Source organism: Pteropus medius, unplaced genomic scaffold, assembly GCF_902729225.1.
Source record: "Pteropus medius unplaced genomic scaffold, Ma_sr-lr_union100, whole genome shotgun sequence".
In the NCBI taxonomy this organism is placed as follows: Eukaryota; Metazoa; Chordata; class Mammalia; order Chiroptera; family Pteropodidae; genus Pteropus; species Pteropus medius.
In genome coordinates, this window is record NW_024349802.1 from 20372823 (window position 1) to 20392874 (window position 20052).

The following is a 20052-nucleotide window of genomic DNA, read 5'->3' on the forward strand; positions in this document are numbered from 1 at the left end:
GTTATTAGAATATAATGCTTTATCAATATATAACACACCAAATTATAAAGTACAGTCATTAAGTTCAGAATGAGTTAGAGATGAAAAAGACCTGGACCAAGCCATCCATCACATTACCCTGTTTTATTGTTTTCAGAGCGCTTCTCACCTGATGAAATCTTTTGTTCATTTACCTATTTATATGTTTACCATCTGGCTCCCTACTAAAATGTCAGCTCAGCTCAGTGAGAACATAGGGATCTTGCCTCACTCATTCATAGCATAGTGCTTGGCATATACCCATGTTCAATAAATATTTGTTGATTGGATTAATTAATCATAGAAGGCTTTACAGAGTAGTTGGGATTAGAGCTCAGCCATAAAGCTTATGAACAATCAGAGAGAAGAAAAACTACATTCCTGACACAAAGATGTGAATTAAGGCTATCCAGCAGAAATGAGCTTTGAAGGAATGGGGTCAGTGAGGCAATGGGCCCCAAGCAAAATTGTGCATTGCCTTTATGATGACTCTCTCATTCTGTAACTCTGTGTGTATTTCTCTCTTTATCTGTTTAGTCTGGGTCTCGTCATAGTAAACTGTGACCTCCAGGAGGACAAGTACCATACTTGTTTCACTTTACACTAAATCCCCAGCACAGTGCTTGTACATAGTAAGCACTTCATAAATGTTTGTGAAACGTAGGCAGGAGAGAAAGGAGGATATGCCAATGAGTAGGGAAGTGAGTAAAAGGGTGGGAAGGTTGGTATTAGGATAAACCATATGAATTTGCTAACTTTTATTGGTCACAAATAATCAATTATCATCAGCTTCCTATGTTTTTGACCTGTAATTTCATTTTGCAGAGACTATAGTTATTCACTCCCTGAATGTGGTGGGTTTTGAAATATCTTTTATTTGCCGTTTTGTGTTTATTAGAATCCAAATAGGCTTTTGATAAAGGTATCTCATTGTTGAAAGGGCAGCAAACCGTTTGACAAGAAGATGAAAAAGTAATGAAGAGTTATTAATAAAACTATCATCCCAATAGCATTTGAGCTCCACGGTCTGGAATTTCACAATCTAACCACTGTTTGGGGGCATTCATTGTGTGCACTTGCATTTAATTATTCCCTACATTAAAAAAATATACGAGTCGCTATGCACATACATCCAATTAAGTAGATGTCTGAATGTGGATTTTAATAACCTTGAAAATTTATTCAGTTAGAGAAGAAGCCCAAGTACCTCTCATATGTTTTATGCCTCATTGCAACAGTGCAGGGGAAGAGGCACTAATTGGGATGTACTAACCCCAATTCGATGATTAAAAAAATAATAATAAAGACAAAGACGAAGTTAACTTGCAGGCAGATCTAGGGCTAAAACAAGACCTAAGGTCTTAGCTGTTCCTCGGGTGATATGTCTGCCTACCCAAGCAAACCTGTGAGTAGTTCCAGATTTTTCCTCCCCACAATAATTTGGGATAGTCCACACTTTCAGGATGGAGGGATGTTTGGAGACCCTGGTTTTTAATGATTAACTGTCATCAGGCCAATCATATAGAAAAGCTCACAAGACTCTGACGCTGTCCTGACCTTGCAAAGAGACTGATGAGGAATCTGGGAAAATCATCTGTGCAGTGAGGGGTTGGACCAGGTGATTCTGACATTCCCTTCAATCTGGGTTGAGTGGCCCATTAATGACTGAATATCTAACTGGTTTAGGGAAGAACGCACAAAATTCAGGGAAATAACTGCATCTGAACATGGTTTATGCAAGGAGTTAAAGATCAAGAACTCGGGTGGAATCGTCCATTTACCCAGTTGACTATCCGTCCACTCATCCACTCATCTGTCCCTCCAAGCAGAAGATATTACCATGACAGTGGCAAGGAATTCAACGCAGAATAAGAGTCCCACCAGGGAAGAATCTCCACACATTGGGGAAGACTTTATGAGAGGAGAGAAGTGAGCATTTCAGCCATGTCCTTGGCATTATGATAACACTGCCCCACCCCTAAAATCAGACAGAACTTATTTCAAATCCTGCATCAGCCACTTAATGGCCGCGTAACCTTAGGGAACCTATTTAACCTCTCATGCCTCCATTTCTCATGTGTAAAATGAGGATCTCAACAATGCCACCATGGTTGGATGATTGTGATATTGTAGTTGGAGTACTTAGGATAGGGCAAGGCACATTGTAAGTACTCAATCAGTGTTAGTTCCTATCATTATTGCTGTTGTGGCTTTAACTGCTTATGTGATTAAGGACTCCCCTCTCATGTGTTTTGCAGATTATAAAGCTGGAGAAGAATGGCATCGGCTACCACTACATTCTTGCAAATCTGGTGAGTAGAGCACACTGCAGGCTCTCAGTTTATGGGTCTTTCTGTGTTTGGGGCCCTAGCTTCCTTCTGTGGTCCCTGGCTGATGGGAATTGCATGGGTGAAAGGGGCAATTCAAAGCTACAATACCGAGTCCTGGCAGTACCAAGTTTACCTTTTCCATATTTGGTCCCATATTTTAAAGAGCTTTATTGCTATGTAATTTATATGCCGTGCACTTGACCACAGAATTGTGAAACCGTCAACACAATCCAAAAAAAGAAACCTAATACCCATTAGCTATCACTCCCACCGTGCTCCAAGCACCACTAATCTACTTTCTATCTCAATCACTTACCTGTTCTGAACATTGCATGTAAATGGAATCATACAATATGTCGGTCTTTGTAACTGGCTTCTTTCATTTAGCATAAGGTTGTCAAGGTTCATCCATGCTGTAACATGTACCAGTATTCCATTCCTTTTACTTCCAAACTAATAGTCCATTATATGGATGTACCACATTTTGTTTATCCATTCATTGGTTGATAGACATTTGAATTGTCTTCACTTTTGGACTATTATGAATAACACTGCTATAAATGTTTGTGTACAAGTTTTTCTATTGAGTATACACCTAGGAGTGGAATTGCTGGATTATATGGTAACTCTATGTTTAATATGTTGAGGAATTCCAAAATTGTTTTCCAAAGCAGCTGTATCTCTCATCGAATTAATACTAGATTTTTATATTTATTAAAATATTTTATAAATAAGTTTTGTCATGTCAAAGTGTGAGCAATTTTCAGATTCACTTAATGGAAATTTTTCTACAAAGCTTGCTTTTTATCCTGGCTTACAAATTTCTGTGCTTCCATTAAGATGTGACTTTTAGCTTTTTATCTATAACAAATTATATCATGTTCAGTTTTAACCATGTCATTTTGTGTTGATTACTTCTATGAGTAATATTAATTATTAATTGAACAAAAGATTGAGATTTTCAACTTATTTTTGGAATAAAAGTCATTAGTATAACAAAGGCATAGGTTCTGGGTATATGTAATATGGAAAAGTCAAAATAACAGGATCTAAAAATAGGACCGAAACATCCTGCCTAAACCTTAAGGTCTGTGTTTTTTTCTGCCCTGTTCTCCATCTTTAGACAGATCCCTGCCTAAACCTTCTTTCCCCTTCGATCAATCCTTGCCTTAGCTGTCCCAATACTTCAGGCTCAAGCCTGGAAATCAAAAAGGCTTACTGAGATAGGTTAATTTAGACCTGGCTATTAATGACTAAATATGTATTATTCTCAGAGGTGTTTGCACTTTAAATGGGGTGGGGGAATGGCTGTTCAGAGGCTTTTAGGAAACCAAGAGTCTACCCCTAAAAAAACAATTACAAGGATGGAATTTCTGACTTTGTAATGAAGAAAATCCTTGACATCTCTCAAAGCCCACCCAGATCCTTAGTACTAGAGGGGTATTAGAGGGGTCTTAACTCCATCTAAGTCCCATTTGCTTGTGGGAAAACAGAACCAGCAACATGGTGTGACTTGGCTAGGGTCATAGAGCAAGTCCACGATAGTGGTAGGCCTAGCACCACAGTGAGCAGGCAGCATCCAATGCCTCTTCCAGGACATCTTAGTGCAGACAGTGTGGGCACCCTGCTGCTTGAGAGCACAGAGAACAAGGGTCATGGCATGCATAATTACACATTGGCGGCCTCAGAGCCACCTAAAGGTCCCAGGTAATTACATCACCAGCCTCCATCCATTGCCCAGTGACCTCTCGGTCACAGCATCACCAAGTCAGCGCCTTGGGTTTCTGTATCCTTCTGATCTGCATTCTTCTTCTGACCTAATGAGCTCTCAAATTCTTACAACTGCCAGCTAATAGGATGCAAATTGCATATACCATCTAAATACAAGAGACTTGCATGTTCCAATAGATTAGTTGATAATTAGGCTTCAAATTACTAATTAATTCAGTTTGAAACATAGTCGAGCATGTAGTATATGTTTTTCTTTCCCCCTTCAGAGGAATCACACAATTCATAAGATGATAATTTTTAGAAATTCCGCCACATAATTAGCCTGCTGCTGCATGGAACTGACCTCCTCCTTCAAAGTATTTGTGATTAGGGTGTAATTATAGAGTTAGAAACCAAAGAAGCTTTTGAAAGGTTTAACAAAAGAAGAAGCTTCACTTTTATTTTGCATTTCTTTCTGTTCCCGTCAGAATGCTAGCTTCAAAGTAGCCAACGGCATTCTTCTAACAGATCACTTTGGAGCAATTGAAATAAGCAGCTCTGAAGCTCTGCCTGCAGGAAGAGAGACGGGAAGGAGATGGGACCGGGATGGGGTTGGTCAGAGAGGAGAGCTTTATGGACAGGGAGTAAGAAAACAAACAAATAAACAAAAAAAAAACAAAAACAAAAAACCACTGCTGTTTGTCCACACACCACCCCTTAGCCAGCTGTGCAATGTCGGGTAACTTTCCGCCTCTTTGTGTCCTCATCTATCAGTTGGGAATAATAGTTCCTGCTCCACATGCTCATAGTGTCATTGGGACAACTAACTATGCTGTTGAATGCCACCATGCTTTGAAAAATTGGAAGTGTCCTACATGGGTGGGGAATTCTTACTTCATATACTGAATCTATCTATCTATGCATCATAAATTGTGAGCATGTATATATGCACATACATATGTATGTTTATATGTGTATTCATATTTTATATATGATAGGATAGATGTATTTACAGTTCCATAGCATGGGTAGGTCCATAAAGTGAACTTGAACCATGCAGAACTTGGAAAGCTATGCCATTATTTCTTAAACAAGCCTCTGGGTCCTAGAGCCCACTGGAGGATCAAGCTATCTGGTCTGGCTGTCAGTCCTTCAAACCCCAGCACTGACTCTACGTTCACTCCCTGCTCTGAGATTATAGTGAAAGCGGACATCTACCAGCCAGAGACCTCCAGAGTTATACTTCTTATATTCAGGGTGCATCAGCAGCAACCCTTATACCGAACTAGTGTTTCTCAAAAGAGAGGGCCTGTGGGCCCCAACAATGAATCTGCAGAGCCAGTTTGGGAAATACTAAGCTAACAGTTCAATGCTTTGGTGTCACTGGAACTGCAAACATGAATACTCAAATCATGAGACAAATGACCAGATTATTGATGTTGATGATTAGAGTTTCACTGGAATAAAAAAAGCACAACATTTAAAACTTCTTGTTGAGAACTAGCAGAGCTTTGAGAATTTATAAACGGTCCACTAGTTCCCTGTTTGAGAAACAGTGAAGGTGTTGGTTGTCTTTCAAAGTGGACCATATCACACCTCACGGGAGTTTATAACAATAGTAACAGCAATTCCTCCCATTTTCACACCACGTTATAGCTTGTGTGACATATTCACATTAATCACACCACTGGGTTTTGAACATCGCAATATTCCTAAGGAGGTAGACAAAGTAGAAGCTATCATACCCGTTTTACGGATGTGAAAACTAAGGCTCAGAGATGTTGTGTGACTGAGCCGCAGAGGAGGAAAGCAGAGACCCAGTCAATGGAGTTTGGCTGTCAGGAACCTGACAAAAACCGAGTAATGTGGGCACAAGAATAAGATGACCAGGCTAACCTGATGGGAAACCCCTTGAGCCACAGAAATAGAATTTTTAAACCCCTAATAAATAACAAAACAATAATAACGATGTCAATAACTGCAACAATTCATTGCATAATTGCTACATACCAGACACTATGATAAATACTTAAATGTGTATCTGTTAAACCTTCACAATAATCCTTGAGGTGGATAATATCATCCCTACTTTTTAGATGAATAAAGTTCAAAAAAATTAGTAAGTTTTCCAAAGTCGCAAATTTATAAAGTGATGGAGCTGGGCTCCCTTCCACCCCAGACTATAGAACTCCAAAGTCTAAGTTTTTACTTCTGTGCCATGGGACTGCTGAGCACAGGGGAGCTATGGGAAGGTACAAGGGGTAGGGGGCCTGAGTTTAAATCTTGCCTACAGTTGCAGCTATAGACCTAGAATTCAAACTCAGGCTCTCAAACTCCTGTTGGATAGCTTTGCTATTATACAGTGATGGCATTTCATTATAATTAAAATTTCTAATGTATTAGGTAGCTGAGGGACAGACGATAAGGGCAAGTCATGTTTGGTCTTACTGGGGCAATTGGAGACCAGTCATTTCCACCTTATGGTTAGAGATTAACCCCTATGAAATATCAGAGATAGAGGTTTTGATCCATGTGGCAACTCACCCAAGCCTCCAGTCCCATGCTGCTGCCCTTCTGCTCTAGCAGTCTGAGAAGAAACTGTTCTTTATTCTCCTTGCTCCCTTATGGTAAGAAATCTGTCTACACCTTCTGTAAGACTGAGCTTGCCCACTTTCTTCTACATCTCTCTTCCCACCTTCTCAGTACTACACACAGTCACGTCTGGTTTCTGCAGCCTCTGGTTAGGTGGTACACCAGTTGGGAAGAGTGGCTCTGGGGTCAGACAGACCTGAGTTTAAATTCTAGCTTTATACTTATTATCTGTGTGATATTAGTCAAGTTACCTACCCTCTCTAAGCTTTCGTTGCCTCACTTGTTAAAAAAAAAAAGGAGTGATGTGATACTATCTGTCTCCTCCTAGGGTATTGCATGAATTAAGAAAGATAATACATTATAAAGTGTATTTAGTAATATTTGGCCAAAATAAACACTCAGTAAATGTGTATAATTACTATCATAATAATCATGGTCATCGCCATTATCATTATTATTATTAGTGAGGAAAGAATTTATTTAATATCTGGGAACAAGATACAATCTTCGAGGTCCCTTAACACCCTCCCAGACTAAATTTCATCCACAACTGATTCACGATTATAGAATATCTTCCTCCCTATTTGTCCATAAGTGTCTGAAGGAAGAAATGGGGGTCTACCTTGTTCAATGATGAAATCCCTGTGCCTGGCAAAGTGAGTTTGCAGGTAACAGGTTTTTTGAAAAAGTCACTGAATGAACAAATGAGTGAAATGACTTCTCAGGAAATAACGTTCATACCACCATATAACATGCACCAAAGGCAAAATCCTTGGTTCTATACTAAAAGAAGCAGAAATAGTGGGACTATAAATGTAGTTATGAACGTGCACATGATTAGATGGAGATAAGCCTAAGAGGGCTTCGGATCCACTTCCCTTCCATCTGGATCCTGCTTGAATAATAGCCAGTGATGTGGAACTTGTTCCCCTGAGACAGCCCTTGCTACCTTCAAAGGGCTCTGACAGTTTAAAGTCTTTCTCCAATGAGTCCCAGTCTGCACTGCATCACCCTCTCATCACTCCGGGCTCCACCTGCTCTCTTGGGACTGTGGAGAACAGGTCTTCCACAAAGCAGCATGCATTTGGGAACAGTCATTCTGCTTGCTCTTTGGTGCTGCTCCTCCAGTCTGGACCCAGGCCCTTCTCACGGGATGTGATTCTAACAGCCAACGCGCAAACATCAAACATGGACCAGGCATGTCCACATGCCTGGCACTACTGTGGGCTCATGTGAGAACTAAGAAAGACACAGCTTGACTTTTGTCCTAGAAGCAACATGGCCTTGTCTTCCAGTTAGATTAGAACATGTAAACAAAGTTTTATAATGAATGCCAGAGAAAAATCACAACCTGTGGCAGTAATCCAAGCCCCATAAATGGCCACCTGAATGGCCAGAGCATGGCGGTCTGCGGGGTGTCTGGGAAGGATCATGACGGTGCATATATGCAGCCAGTGGTCCTCTGAAGAGTGTGCCTTGCCCTAGTTTGAAGAATCCAATAGTTCCTAGGAGCTCACCTCATCCAGTCCCCCATTTCACAATGTAGACACTCACGCTCCAGAGAAGGGAAGGCAGTAACCTGTTTGAGGTCGCTCAGAAATTAAATAGCAGAGCTGGACTGGGATTTGCAGCAATCTTTTGCTCTGTTCCTTGTTGCTTCGTTTCCTCCCACTGCTGCCTCTCAATTTCCACTGTGTGTGTGTAAGAGGAAGAAATAGGCAGAAATGGAGCAGGGACTCAGAATTTCTCCTCGCTCATGTAGTCCTATTCCAGCTTCCCCTCCTCTCTCCCACAGAGACTTCCTTCTCTCTCTCTGCTTTCACCTCACTCTCTGTAACAGTGACAACACACAGTTTGCTCTGTGATCACCAGAGCTGACATAGCAAAGAGCCTCTGGAAGGAAAGAGGAAGCAAGTGGGTGAAAAAGCTAAATCCCGGATCTCAAAGGATGCTCAATTTTTAAGTGGTCCAAGCATTTCATCAGGGAAGGCCACGTCTATGTTATTCTTTGTACTATACACCATGTTATAGGATAATCCACTCTAGAGACCCATAAGAGTTTCTGTAAAGTCTTTCCAAGAAAAGTGAGATTATGTTCCCATTGTATGAATGAGAAAAAGGAGGTTCAAGTTGTCAAAGAAACTTTTCCAAGGTCTTATAGCTAAAGCTAGAATTTGAATTCAAACTTCTCTAATTCTAAAGATGAGGCTCATTCTGCCCAAATTGGAAAAACCTTTGCAGATCTTAGGTTTGGTATTACAACTGAGCAAAACTGAGAAATAAACTCCTTTCTCCCTGAAACTCCCAGGGTTCTAATTCTGACTCAGCTACTTACCATCCATGTGACCTTGGCCAAGTCACTTTACCTCTCTGTACCTCCATTTCCTCATCTGTAGGTGGGAATGTTAATATGCTTCACAAGATAAAGATAAAATGAGTTAATTATGTCAGGTTTTAGAAGAGTGAGTGCAAGAGAAGCCTAGGGTCTCGTCCTAATTTTGCCACTGACTCAGTATAATTTGCCAAAAAAAAAAAAATTGTTTTTTTGAGGGTCTCAATTGTTCAATATTTGATAAAAAGTTCTCAAAAAAAAAATTGTTTTTTTGAGGGTCTCAATTGTTCAATATTTGATAAAAAGTTCTCAAAAGGAATAAATCATCAAAAGGAACTTTCCGCATGTGCATTTTCTGGTTCTAGTTTTTCTGCCTCTCTCTGCAGTCCAGAGGTATCAAACAAAAATCTCAAACCACTCTGGCTGGCTCCCTTTATAAGGAGGAGGCTCCTCCTTTAATCTCAAGCGCTTGGTATTTGCATCCTTTGCTCTTGCCAACTGTGTGCACCTTGGCTAATTTGGAATAGCTGTTTCCATGCTGGGTCAGTGGAGCATTTCAGATATGCAAGACAGTGGCTACAGTCTTCTTCCAGAGCACAGAAGCCCTTGCTACTACCAGCTTAAAAGTAGGAAGGACACACCTCTTAGCACCAATTTTGGCTGATAGTCCGGGTAATGTGTAACTAAAAAGGTTTGGTCCACATTTCCTTACTTGTCCCTCTTTCTAAGACAGAAAAGCAAATAACATAATGGGAAAACCATGGAGCCCATGAGACATGGAGTTCTAGTGAGCACTTACGATGTGTCAGGCACCGTTCTAAGAATTTGATGTATATTAATATAATTAATCCTCACAATAGCCTTATGACATAGAACATGATTTGGTCTTCTTATCTTGCTCTATAATGACTTGGGTAAAATTGGCCTTTCTCACTAAACCTAAAATAACTCAAAAGCAAGGACTACACCTGTCTTTTTCTCTGCTGCATCTTTTTGTCTAGTATGTGCTTGGCACTACTGAGCACTCACAAATGAATGAGTGAATGAGCAAATGAATGAATGATGAACAAGATTATTCCTTTCCCCATTCACAGTAGGTTCCAGATTTATCATATGTTTGAACTTTTATTAATTTTTCACCAAGCATTCAATGGGTGCTTAGTACATATCAAGGCCTATAAATGCTTAAGATGGCATTTCATCCCCAAAATGGGCTTGGTATATTCTTTCCTGCTAAGAAAGTTTTCATCATGTAAAAGGAAGCTATTGTTGGTCTCAAGTCTGCCAGGAACTTCAGCCATAAGGGCTCATCCCACACTAGGCTGAACTTTAAATTGACCTTTGGCTCTTGCTCTGAAGTGGCCCTAGGCAGATGTCACTTCTGACTGCAGTCAGTTGGGGTAGAGCTAATGCGAAGGAAAGCCCTGGAAGACCAAAAATTCCAGGCCAGGTAGTGTTCTGCACTCATGTATTGACAGCCTAGTCTGGAGTCCTTGAACCTTCTGCCACAAGTGCCAGCATTTTATTCTAAATCCCTGGACTGAGAGAAATTGGTTTTTGAAACCTGACTTTTACAATGCTTTGTCAGCACGTGTGTGTTCACAAATACACAACCTGCCTCCCTGATTTCAAGTATATTTCGATAAGTTAACACTAGTGTTTTCTTTCCAATACAGACGATGGTTTAGCTGTTGTAACCACAGTTACAATGTCTTATTGACTTGGTGGGAACCAGATCAGCCTGTGTGTTACCAGGAGTTATAGAGGGTGAGGACACATTAAAGGTTCAGTTGATTAAAGAGACTAAAATAGGAAAATGTGAAGACCCCTATACAGACACATGGTTATTTGAGGATACAATTAAGTCCTCAGCCCAGGAATATTCCATGAATTCATATATATTCATATTCATGTGCACACACCTGTGCGATCACAGGATTGTAGATCAAAGCTGAAAGAGCTCTTAAGAAAGAAATCATCTGGCTCAGAAGTTTCCGAACTTTTTCGTTTAAAGCTCCTTTTCAAATGGAATCTTGGGGAGAACCTCAGTATTTAGAACAGATAAAAAGCAGAGCTGCTTTGGTGGAAGAGGGATGGTGGGGATCTCGGATCTGACTTTCCGCCTTCCCCCAACCCAAGATGGTAACCTCTAAATGCCTGCAACCCAGATCACAGTTTGAATGATCTCTGATCCAGCCAACCTAGATCACAGTTTGAATGATCTCTGATCCAGCCTGTGCCCTCATTTTGCAGATCAATAAACTAATGCCTGGAGAGGATTAGACCATTGCCTAACGGCAAACAGCTCATGAGGTTCAAAGACAGGACAGAACTTGTGCAGTTGCCCTTAAAACTGTTTTTCTGACACTTGTTATTGATGACCCAGTTCAAATATACTACACAAAAACATCAATGAAAAGACTTTAGTCCACAAGACAAAAGCTGAGAGCTTGAGAGGTAACAGGATGGAAGCTTATAAGAAAATCATGAAAAGGGTGAGCAAAGACAATTGTTGTCTATTCTTTCATTCTGCAGCATGAATTAAGCCATCAGCCTGCTCCAGGTACTGTGTTGTGGACACTGGGGGACCAAGGTTCCTGCTCTCTAGGAGCTCACAGTCTTCTAGGACAGATAAGATAGACCACTGCAGTAATCAGTGAGAGAAAAATAAAGAGCACACATTCAAGACACTGAGGACAAATGTCCCCGTCTCCTGGACACCTGCTGATTCCTTCCTAGTCTAAAAACTCTGCCATTCCAAGTGCTTCGTTGCAGGACAGGAGATAAACAAATCAGACTGACCGGACTAGTGGTCAGGAGGCAGGATGTACAGTGATTAGAAAACAAGCACAGAGTCTTGTTACTTGCTGTGACTAGATCTCTGCCCCCACAAGCTTTGTTATATTGGGCAGAAGCAACTCCATTCATTTAAGCCTCAGTTTTCTAACTGGCAAAATGAGAATGATATAAGTATCCACTTCATAAGATTGTTATGCGGATTAAATGAGATAATAAAATGAAAGTACTTAGCATAGTACCTACTACATAGTAGAGGTTTGATATATGTTAGGCATATAGTTACGATTATTATTATTATTATTTTAGCAAAATCTGCCTCCCAATACCTCTGTCCCTTCATTGGTTCTGGCCTGCCTTCCAGAGCCTCTGAGAACAAACTTTTCACCTCTTCCCCATGACAGACCTTCTGAGATTCAATTATACCCTTCACTTGGCTCTTAGTTTTTTTTTTCTATTATTTCTTAGGTTGATCACCCCTTAATTAGAAATCAAGCATTTCTAATATAATAAGATCTTTCAAACCACTTCCCTATACCTATCCTCTCTATGGAGCTGTCCTATAAAAATTGATCTGACAATTGATCTGAAACTTGGCATGTTCGACTTGTGCCTCTCAGAGTATAAAGGGCAAGTTCCTTGAGCTGTTCTAATCTTACCTCTTCTAGATCTCAAGGAGATGAGATGGAAGAGTGCTCTTTCCAGGGTCCCAGGGCTTGTTAAATGAACCTTCTTCCTGGTCTCTTTCTCTTAACAATGCTGGATGCTCCTTTTCCTCCTGACAAGTACAGTGTCCAAACAAGCAGGATGATGATAGTTGAACAGCTTGAATGTGACCCCTTGAAAAATCGCAGAGAAAAAGGAAATCTGGCTTTGATAATAAAACTTTTCATTCTTTGAAAGCTGCACTCCTGTACACCAGCCTCCTGTTCTCTCAGGCGCCTTGCCTGACCCAGTGCCTGGTTTTGAAGCAGTTCTAACACCTAACCTCTTCTGGCCCAGTGATAATGAAGATGGAGAATGTAATGATAATAATAATTGCTAGCATTCATTAAGCAATTACTATGTGCCAGACACAGTTCTTAAGAGCTTAAATGTATGCTTTTAAATCTTACAGCAATTCTATGCTGTAGGTGCTATTTATTATATCTGCATTTTGAGAACTGAGCCTCAGAGAGGTTAAGTAACCAGTAAGCACACATAATTAGTGCTTTTGTTTCCAGGTGCATGTGATAATTAATAGTCATAATGATAGCCCAGAGCCTGGTCATGATCCTTAAAACATTTTCCAAATCTTCACAGCAAGATGAAAGCATGTCTAATGTAGTTATACTGTTAAACATCTCTTTAGGATATCATGATTATTTGAAATGCCTATTCATTCTATTCCTTTGAAAATTATAATTGACATATGATACATGGAATGAGTATATTAACTAGTTTACTTAATGGAGCACTTTTACTACCAGTCATTCTATTCAAATGGCTGGTCAGCAGGGTATTACCTCCTACAGTAAGTATATGAGGGAAACGGACTCTAATCCTTGGGAATCCCCTAGCCAGCCCTACAACCTTAAGCCACAAGTCTCCAATCTAGACCTCAGTTTCTCTATATGTACAATGAGGGGTTTGATCTAAACTCCAACATCTTTGCTTCAGGCATTATAAACTGTGGCCCATGAGATAAAACCAATTACCACCTGATTTTGTTTGGCTCATAAGCTAAAAATGATTTTTATGTGCTTAAATTATTGAGGAAAAAATGAGAAGAATGCTATTTTATGCCATGTGAAATTATGTAAAATTCAAATTTCAATATCCATAAGTAGATTTATTGGGATATAGCCATGCTCATTCATTTACTATTGGTTATGGCTGCTTTCATGCTATAATGGCCAAATTGAATAGTTACAACAGAAATCAGAGTTTAAAATATTCACAACCTGGCCCGTTATGAAAACAATCTGCTGATCCCTGGTATAGACGTGGGGTAGATGTGCACTAACAGACTTCGGATACATAGAGACTTAGAAAACATGTTACTAACCTAATGAGGTTGGTGTCAAGGAGAGAAACCTAGTGTGCTCTCCCCCAAATGTTCCTTTAAGACAGAAAGCTGGACAGAAAGGCTCCTCTCTAGCAGGATGAGACATTTGTTCTGGGTTCTTAACTGTATTAGCCACACTGTCAGAGGTTCTGTATCCCACTTTGTCTGGGGCGACTTGCACACACCATCCTAAAGCTAAGTTTATATGTTCCTCCACTGGCAATGTAGTGTAACACATTGGTGAAGAAGACGGGTTTTATAATTGGACCACGGTTTGAATCCTTGCTTGCTTTGTGATCTCAGGAGACTTTCCAAAAATCTCTGAACTATAAGTCCTCAACATGAAATTGAAATGAATACTCACTCACTCATTTATGCAAATAAGCTTCCTGTGCCTACTGTGTATGTTCACCTCTCAGGTTTATTTAGGGAAATTAAATAGGATTATGTATATAAAGCATTTAACAGAATGCGTGGCTCAGAATACGGGCTTGAGTAGTGCTTAAAATAAATCTAGAGGTGACTGCTGACTGATTATTTCATTTTTCATTTTTCAATGACAGTAACTTCATAATTCACAAAAGGTTGTTTAGATGAAGTTATATAATGCATATGAAGTGGCATTTTTGCCATTATTGTCATTTTTTAATAAATTTATTGAGGTGACATTGGTTAATAAAGTTACATAGTGTTCAATTTAGAACTACATTATTGTTATTCTTATGAGCAATGCTTCTGGACCTGTGTTTCAATAGAGCATTTAACAGCACCAGTGTTAAGTCCAGGCCAAGAGATAACAAAGTAAGCAGGGCTTTCTTAACAGACTGTAACAAAGATTCAACAAATGCAACTACTTCTCTTCCCTGTTCTGCTGCTGCCACTCCGTCTCCCACTTTCTGGGAACTAACAGATGATTTCTGACCGGCAAAGTACATCAGAATCATCGGAGGATCTATTTTTATTCTTTTTAATAGTACTAAAAAGAAAATAAATTCACATGGTAAAAAATAAAAAATATTACAGAGAGTATAAAATAAAAAGTAAATGCCCGCTCTCTTCAATCTCATGCTTCTTAGGAATAACTATTTTAAAACTTCTCCTTGTTTCGTGATTCTGGTGGTTCCCTCCACACTTCTACATATCTATGTCTCTTTTTCTTGCTTTGTTAACTTTACTTACATCTGTGACTCCCCATTAGAAAGATGATGAATCATCTCAGACTACTCCCCACATCTTGTTCTTAATGTTTGTTAGTTATGCTATTATTTGGAATTCTTCTAATGACTGTCTTCATAATTTCAATATATTAAACCCTGATTTTTGATTCATCAACATTAGAGCTTTGTAAAAATACAGATGTCCAGTCTCCCTTCCAGGCTACTGAATGACAACCCTCATGATGGCTATTTTTCAAAAGCTCCCTAAGGTATTCTGATATATCCCTCTGTTAAGGACCTCTATCCTGAGAGCCTGCAGTTCACCAGCCAGTTTATTTGCATGGGAATGAAAATGGGAGGCAGAGCATTCTTCTCATGTCACCCATTCATCAGTCACACTTGGGACCGTGTGAAATGCCACAGAGATGCCGAAGAAGCAGACAGAAGCATAGTGACCAAACAGCTCCAAGAGCTCACTCATCACAAAGCCCCATTTTAGATGAGAAACAGAAGTCACTTTGTGAACAGCAGTATCTGGTACAGTGCTGCAGGGGTAGTGGAGTCTGGATTTAAGAGACCTGAGTTCTCATACTGAATAACGTGAAAAGGAGCATCTCGTGGGTTAATCTGATTTTTATTCAACAGTCACAGTGTACAGAGCACTGGACTCAGTATTTGTGGGTATGTTATAAAATAGGCAAAATTGCTCAAAGAGAGTAGTGATGATCAAACCGCACAGTTTAAACCTTTAATAGAATATAATTTGCAATGTTGCATTCTTATACAATCCAATATTATATAATTAATAGCATAATAAAGCAGATAAAGAAAAGTGTACTAATTAACAAATATTACCCCCTAAGGCTTTTTTTTTTTAAATAAAAATGGCAAAGAAAAAAAGAAAATGATTTAATTAAGCCTTTTTTAATGAGCATGCTCAGGAGAACAGAGTGAATGAGTTGACTTTTCTATTGGAGGGCAAATAGTTAACACCTTTATTTCTCCTTCATAGTCAATAACACTTTTCTATATTGGAAGAGTCCATTTTCTTGCATTATGGGGAAATCAAGGTTCGTAACTATAAGTCACTCATTTCTTAGTGACTTAAAGACATCGTAGAGATTCGAGATTACCATTCCGGCATGAACCCTTACATAAAAGGGACACTTTCAGCTGTTAAATGAACATGCGTTGACCCCACGGTATTCTCTAATTTTGTGTCTTTCACCTAATAACATCACAAATGTGAGCTTGTTTTATCATTCTTTGTCCATTTCTTCTAGGGAAGCGGAAGAGTTCAGTAAGAGGGTCCCATCAGTTTGATTAGATGTAAGCAAGCTTTGGCTCCAGCAACCTTGTAGTCAGAAATTCTGGTGACAGAGTCAAGTGGCATTTATGTTTGAATAAACTCTGTCATTTCCTTTGGCCTCCATTTTATGTTCAAGATTGGGGCAGTCAGTACAAAATGCCCAGGAGCTTGTTACAGATTTTCAAATGAGAGAACTTGACTGAGGGAGATAATTTCCATTTCATTCTCTCAATAGTTATTTTATGAACAAGATGTTCTTTTTAAAATCTCTAATAATTATGGGAAATCTCTCAACTTCGCATTAGCTTTTAATCAGTGGTAGATGGCTGTGCTCTTAGGCAGTATAACGTCTTCGAATGCCTATTGGGCATAAGTATCTAATTCTGACTTCATCTGTTCTAACAGCTTGCTAGAACCACTGTGCAAATTAGTAGACCTCTGTGAAAGTCGGTAAACTGTGGCTATAGGAAAAGTTAATCTCAAAAGATGTTTCCAAGCTGAGCTTCTCTTTTCAACCAATGAAAATCATCCACTGGCATTTGCTGCCTGCAGATCATATTTCCCTAGGCTAACTAGCATTCCTGTTTGAGCAAAGTCTCTGGCTTCTATCCACTCACTCAAATACATATCGAACATCTACTCTGTGCCAGGCATTGCTCTAGGTGCCAGGTTCTGGGACACATTTGTGAACAAAACAGAAAAGGTTGTTACCCTCATGGAGTTGACAATCCAATGGGAGGAGAGAAGACAAGGGAACAAGTGAGTAAAGGAGATAATCTCGAAAGATGATAAATGCTCTGAAGAAACTCTAACAGGGCAGCAACAAGGAACTGACTTGACCGGGTTGTGACTTGATAGGGTTATCCCAGAAGCAGGTCTTAAGCCAAAGACTTAAGTACAAGTGGTTTCTCTGGGTGTCCTCCTAAACAACAGCAGGGAATCAGGGAAGTGAGGTAGGGAAGGGACAGCCCGTAAAGGTGCCTAATCAAGACACTTACCCCTGAGGACTACAGGAGCGCAATCCCTTAGGGAACCTCTAGACATGGTACAGAACACACCTCAGGGTTATTCCACCCAGGGGAGAGGATTCTGGAGTACTTATCTGCTAACTCCCCAACCATTATTGGTTGAGAGCTGCTCTGGGTGTACTAACTCCCTGACACATCTGGCTTTCCCGCACATGAGTGAAGTAATAGATAGGTTGTCTATAAAGTGGAACATCGGGGTGTAAAGGGGAATAGAAATGAGCAGGGCACCAACAGCATCTACCACAGGGCAAGAATTGGATCTTCGGATAAGGGGTCAGGAAAGATCTCTCTGAAGAGATGGCATTTCAGCCGAGATCCTGGAACGGAGCCAGCCAGGGAAGGCGTGCCTCCAGGCAGAATGAGTAGTTAGGACAAGGGTTCTGACTGAGCTTAGTTTATTTATGAAACACAAATAATAAAGAATCACAGAACTTTGAAGGCAAAGGGTGGGGGGAGTGTCTTTGAGCCATGAAGTCATTTATGACTAGCTCTTTTCGATAAGGATACTAAATCAAGTCAATAAGAAATTAAGAGACTTGGATAGTCCCATAAGATCCCCGGGCAGAGCTGGACCTAGCACTTTGGGCTCTTTGTTGCCAGTCCAGGTCTCCCCCTCACCCTCAATCCACCCAACTGCTTCCCTTGCTCATTCTCCCATTTCTCTCACTGGGATTTGGCAGCTCCCCAAGCCATGAAGCCCGAAGGGCACTAACTTTACAAACCCAGCTCAGATTCCTGCAGTGAGCCCTCAATATCTAAAAAGAAACTGAAGTTATCACAAGGCTGTATGTGAGCCAGGCTTGGGCGGCCACTCTGACCACATTTCACACTCTCTCTTCCTTTCGCTCACTTTGTTACAGCGACACCATCCTCCTTACTATTTCTGGAACATGCCAAGCATCCTCCCACCTCTGAGCCTTCACTCAGAATGTCCTTCCCCAGACTTCCACACAGCTCACTCACAAGGTTTCTGTTCACTCAGGTCCCTGTTCTAACACCACCTCCTCAGGGAGGCTCCTCGTGGTCATGCCTGCCCAAGTATGGCATCGCTCTCCTCCCCCCCTCCTCCCCCACTTTATTTTTCTTTACAGAACTTACTGCTACTGCATAGTATACTATACTGGACTATACTGTATATACTATGCTATATATTTACTTCTTTATTAGTTTACTGTCTGTCTTTCCCACTAGAATGTAAGAGAAGGAACTTGTTTCATTCAGTATTAGAATAATGCATTATTGGCTCTCAAAAATATTTGTTAAATGGTGAGTGAGTGAGTGAGTGAGTGAGCAAAGAGCTTCAGAAGACCTTAGTTCTGGTCCCCTTTCTGCTGCTAACTCATTGAATGACTTCGTACAAATCAATTTTCCCATTCTGTCTATTTCTTTATTTGTCAGACATATAATGTCTACCTTATAAAGTCATAAAGTAAAATGGGCCATAGATATGAAATTACTGTACATTATGGAATATATTATACAAATACGAGATTTCCTTTTAAAGTTGAAGGCTTCCTGAGTTTGAATGAACTTTACCAAATGGGGAGGAAAGTTTCGTTCTCAATAAAGAATCCTTTGTGGATGTTACAATTGATCAAGCTTCATTGAGTAGAGATCTAGTCTGTGGTACAGGAAAGAGCATAGGCGGAGGGGTGATCAGAATTCAGCCTCTTCCACAGATGTTCTGGGGACCCTGAACAGCCCACAGGAGCTTGGCCCTGATGGACTTCAGAGTCCTTTCCTCTCAAAAGGGCGAAGGGTGGAGGTCACAGAGGAGACCTCGACTCCTTTCTTATGTTTTCTGTTCTGTTCCAAATTTGTGGTGTCATAATAATCCTGGCCATCACTTGTCAATCACTCAGTGTGCACCATGCACTTGACATGCGTCATTGCGTCGCGTTTTCTCCCCAACCTTCTAATCCCTATTATTCAGACAGGAAACTACCAAGTAACTTAGTCCAAGGTAGTATCACTAATGGCTGTGAGCAGCAGAGCCAATATTTCAGCTCAGGCATGGCTGGCTCCTAGGCAAACACTCTTAACCACTGAGCTAACTTTGTGCACGAACTAAATGGTAACCAAGTTCAGGAAGAAGGGAGACACGACTGTCTCTCCATTAAGTCGGTTCTTCCTTGTGGAACAGGATGGGAAAATCCTGTGATTTGGTAACAAGGTTAAATGGATTTATCCAGGCAGCATGTTCTGAGTTCTTTCTCTTCTTCCCTACACAGGGTTTCATGGACATTGATTTAAACAAATTCAAGGAAAGTGGAGCAAATGTGACAGGTTTCCAGTTGGTGAACTACACAGATACCATCCCAGCCAAGATCATGCAGCAGTGGAAGAACAGTGATGCTCGAGACCACACCCGAGTGGACTGGAAGAGACCTAAGGTGTGGGGATGGGCACAGGCAGCAGACTGATCCTGTTGCCTACTCCAGATTTCTGCACAGTGTCAGATTTTCGATAAGGCTGAGTTTCCTAAGAGGAAGGAGCTAGGGAACTATATCCATAAAGATTGAGGGTGCAATGATCGGACAATCCGGGATGACGATGGTTTTAACAAGATAGACATTTTGTTTTTCTCTCATATAAACAAAATTCAGAAGCCAGCAATCCAGGCCTCGTATAATGGCTCCCCAATCATCAAAGGCTTCTTCTACCTTCTTGTTCTGCTAGCCTCAGCATATGGAAGCTACCTTATAGTTGAAAAGGGCTGCTGAAGCTAGAATC

The 20052-nt window shown here is 40.4% G+C and overlaps 1 protein-coding gene across 6 annotated transcripts in view; it reads left to right on the forward strand.

Annotated features, from left to right (window-relative positions):
• GRIA1 (glutamate ionotropic receptor AMPA type subunit 1) overlaps window positions 1–20052 on the forward strand; it is a 279509-nt gene that overhangs the window by 153853 nt on the left and 105604 nt on the right. For all 6 annotated transcript variants that reach the window (XM_039836660.1, XM_039836661.1, XM_039836664.1 and 3 more), the window contains exons 5-6: window positions 2277–2330; window positions 19551–19712. In XM_039836660.1, the coding sequence (XP_039692594.1) occupies window positions 2277–2330; window positions 19551–19712 (216 nt within the window). The remainder of the gene's footprint in view (window positions 1–2276; window positions 2331–19550; window positions 19713–20052) is intronic.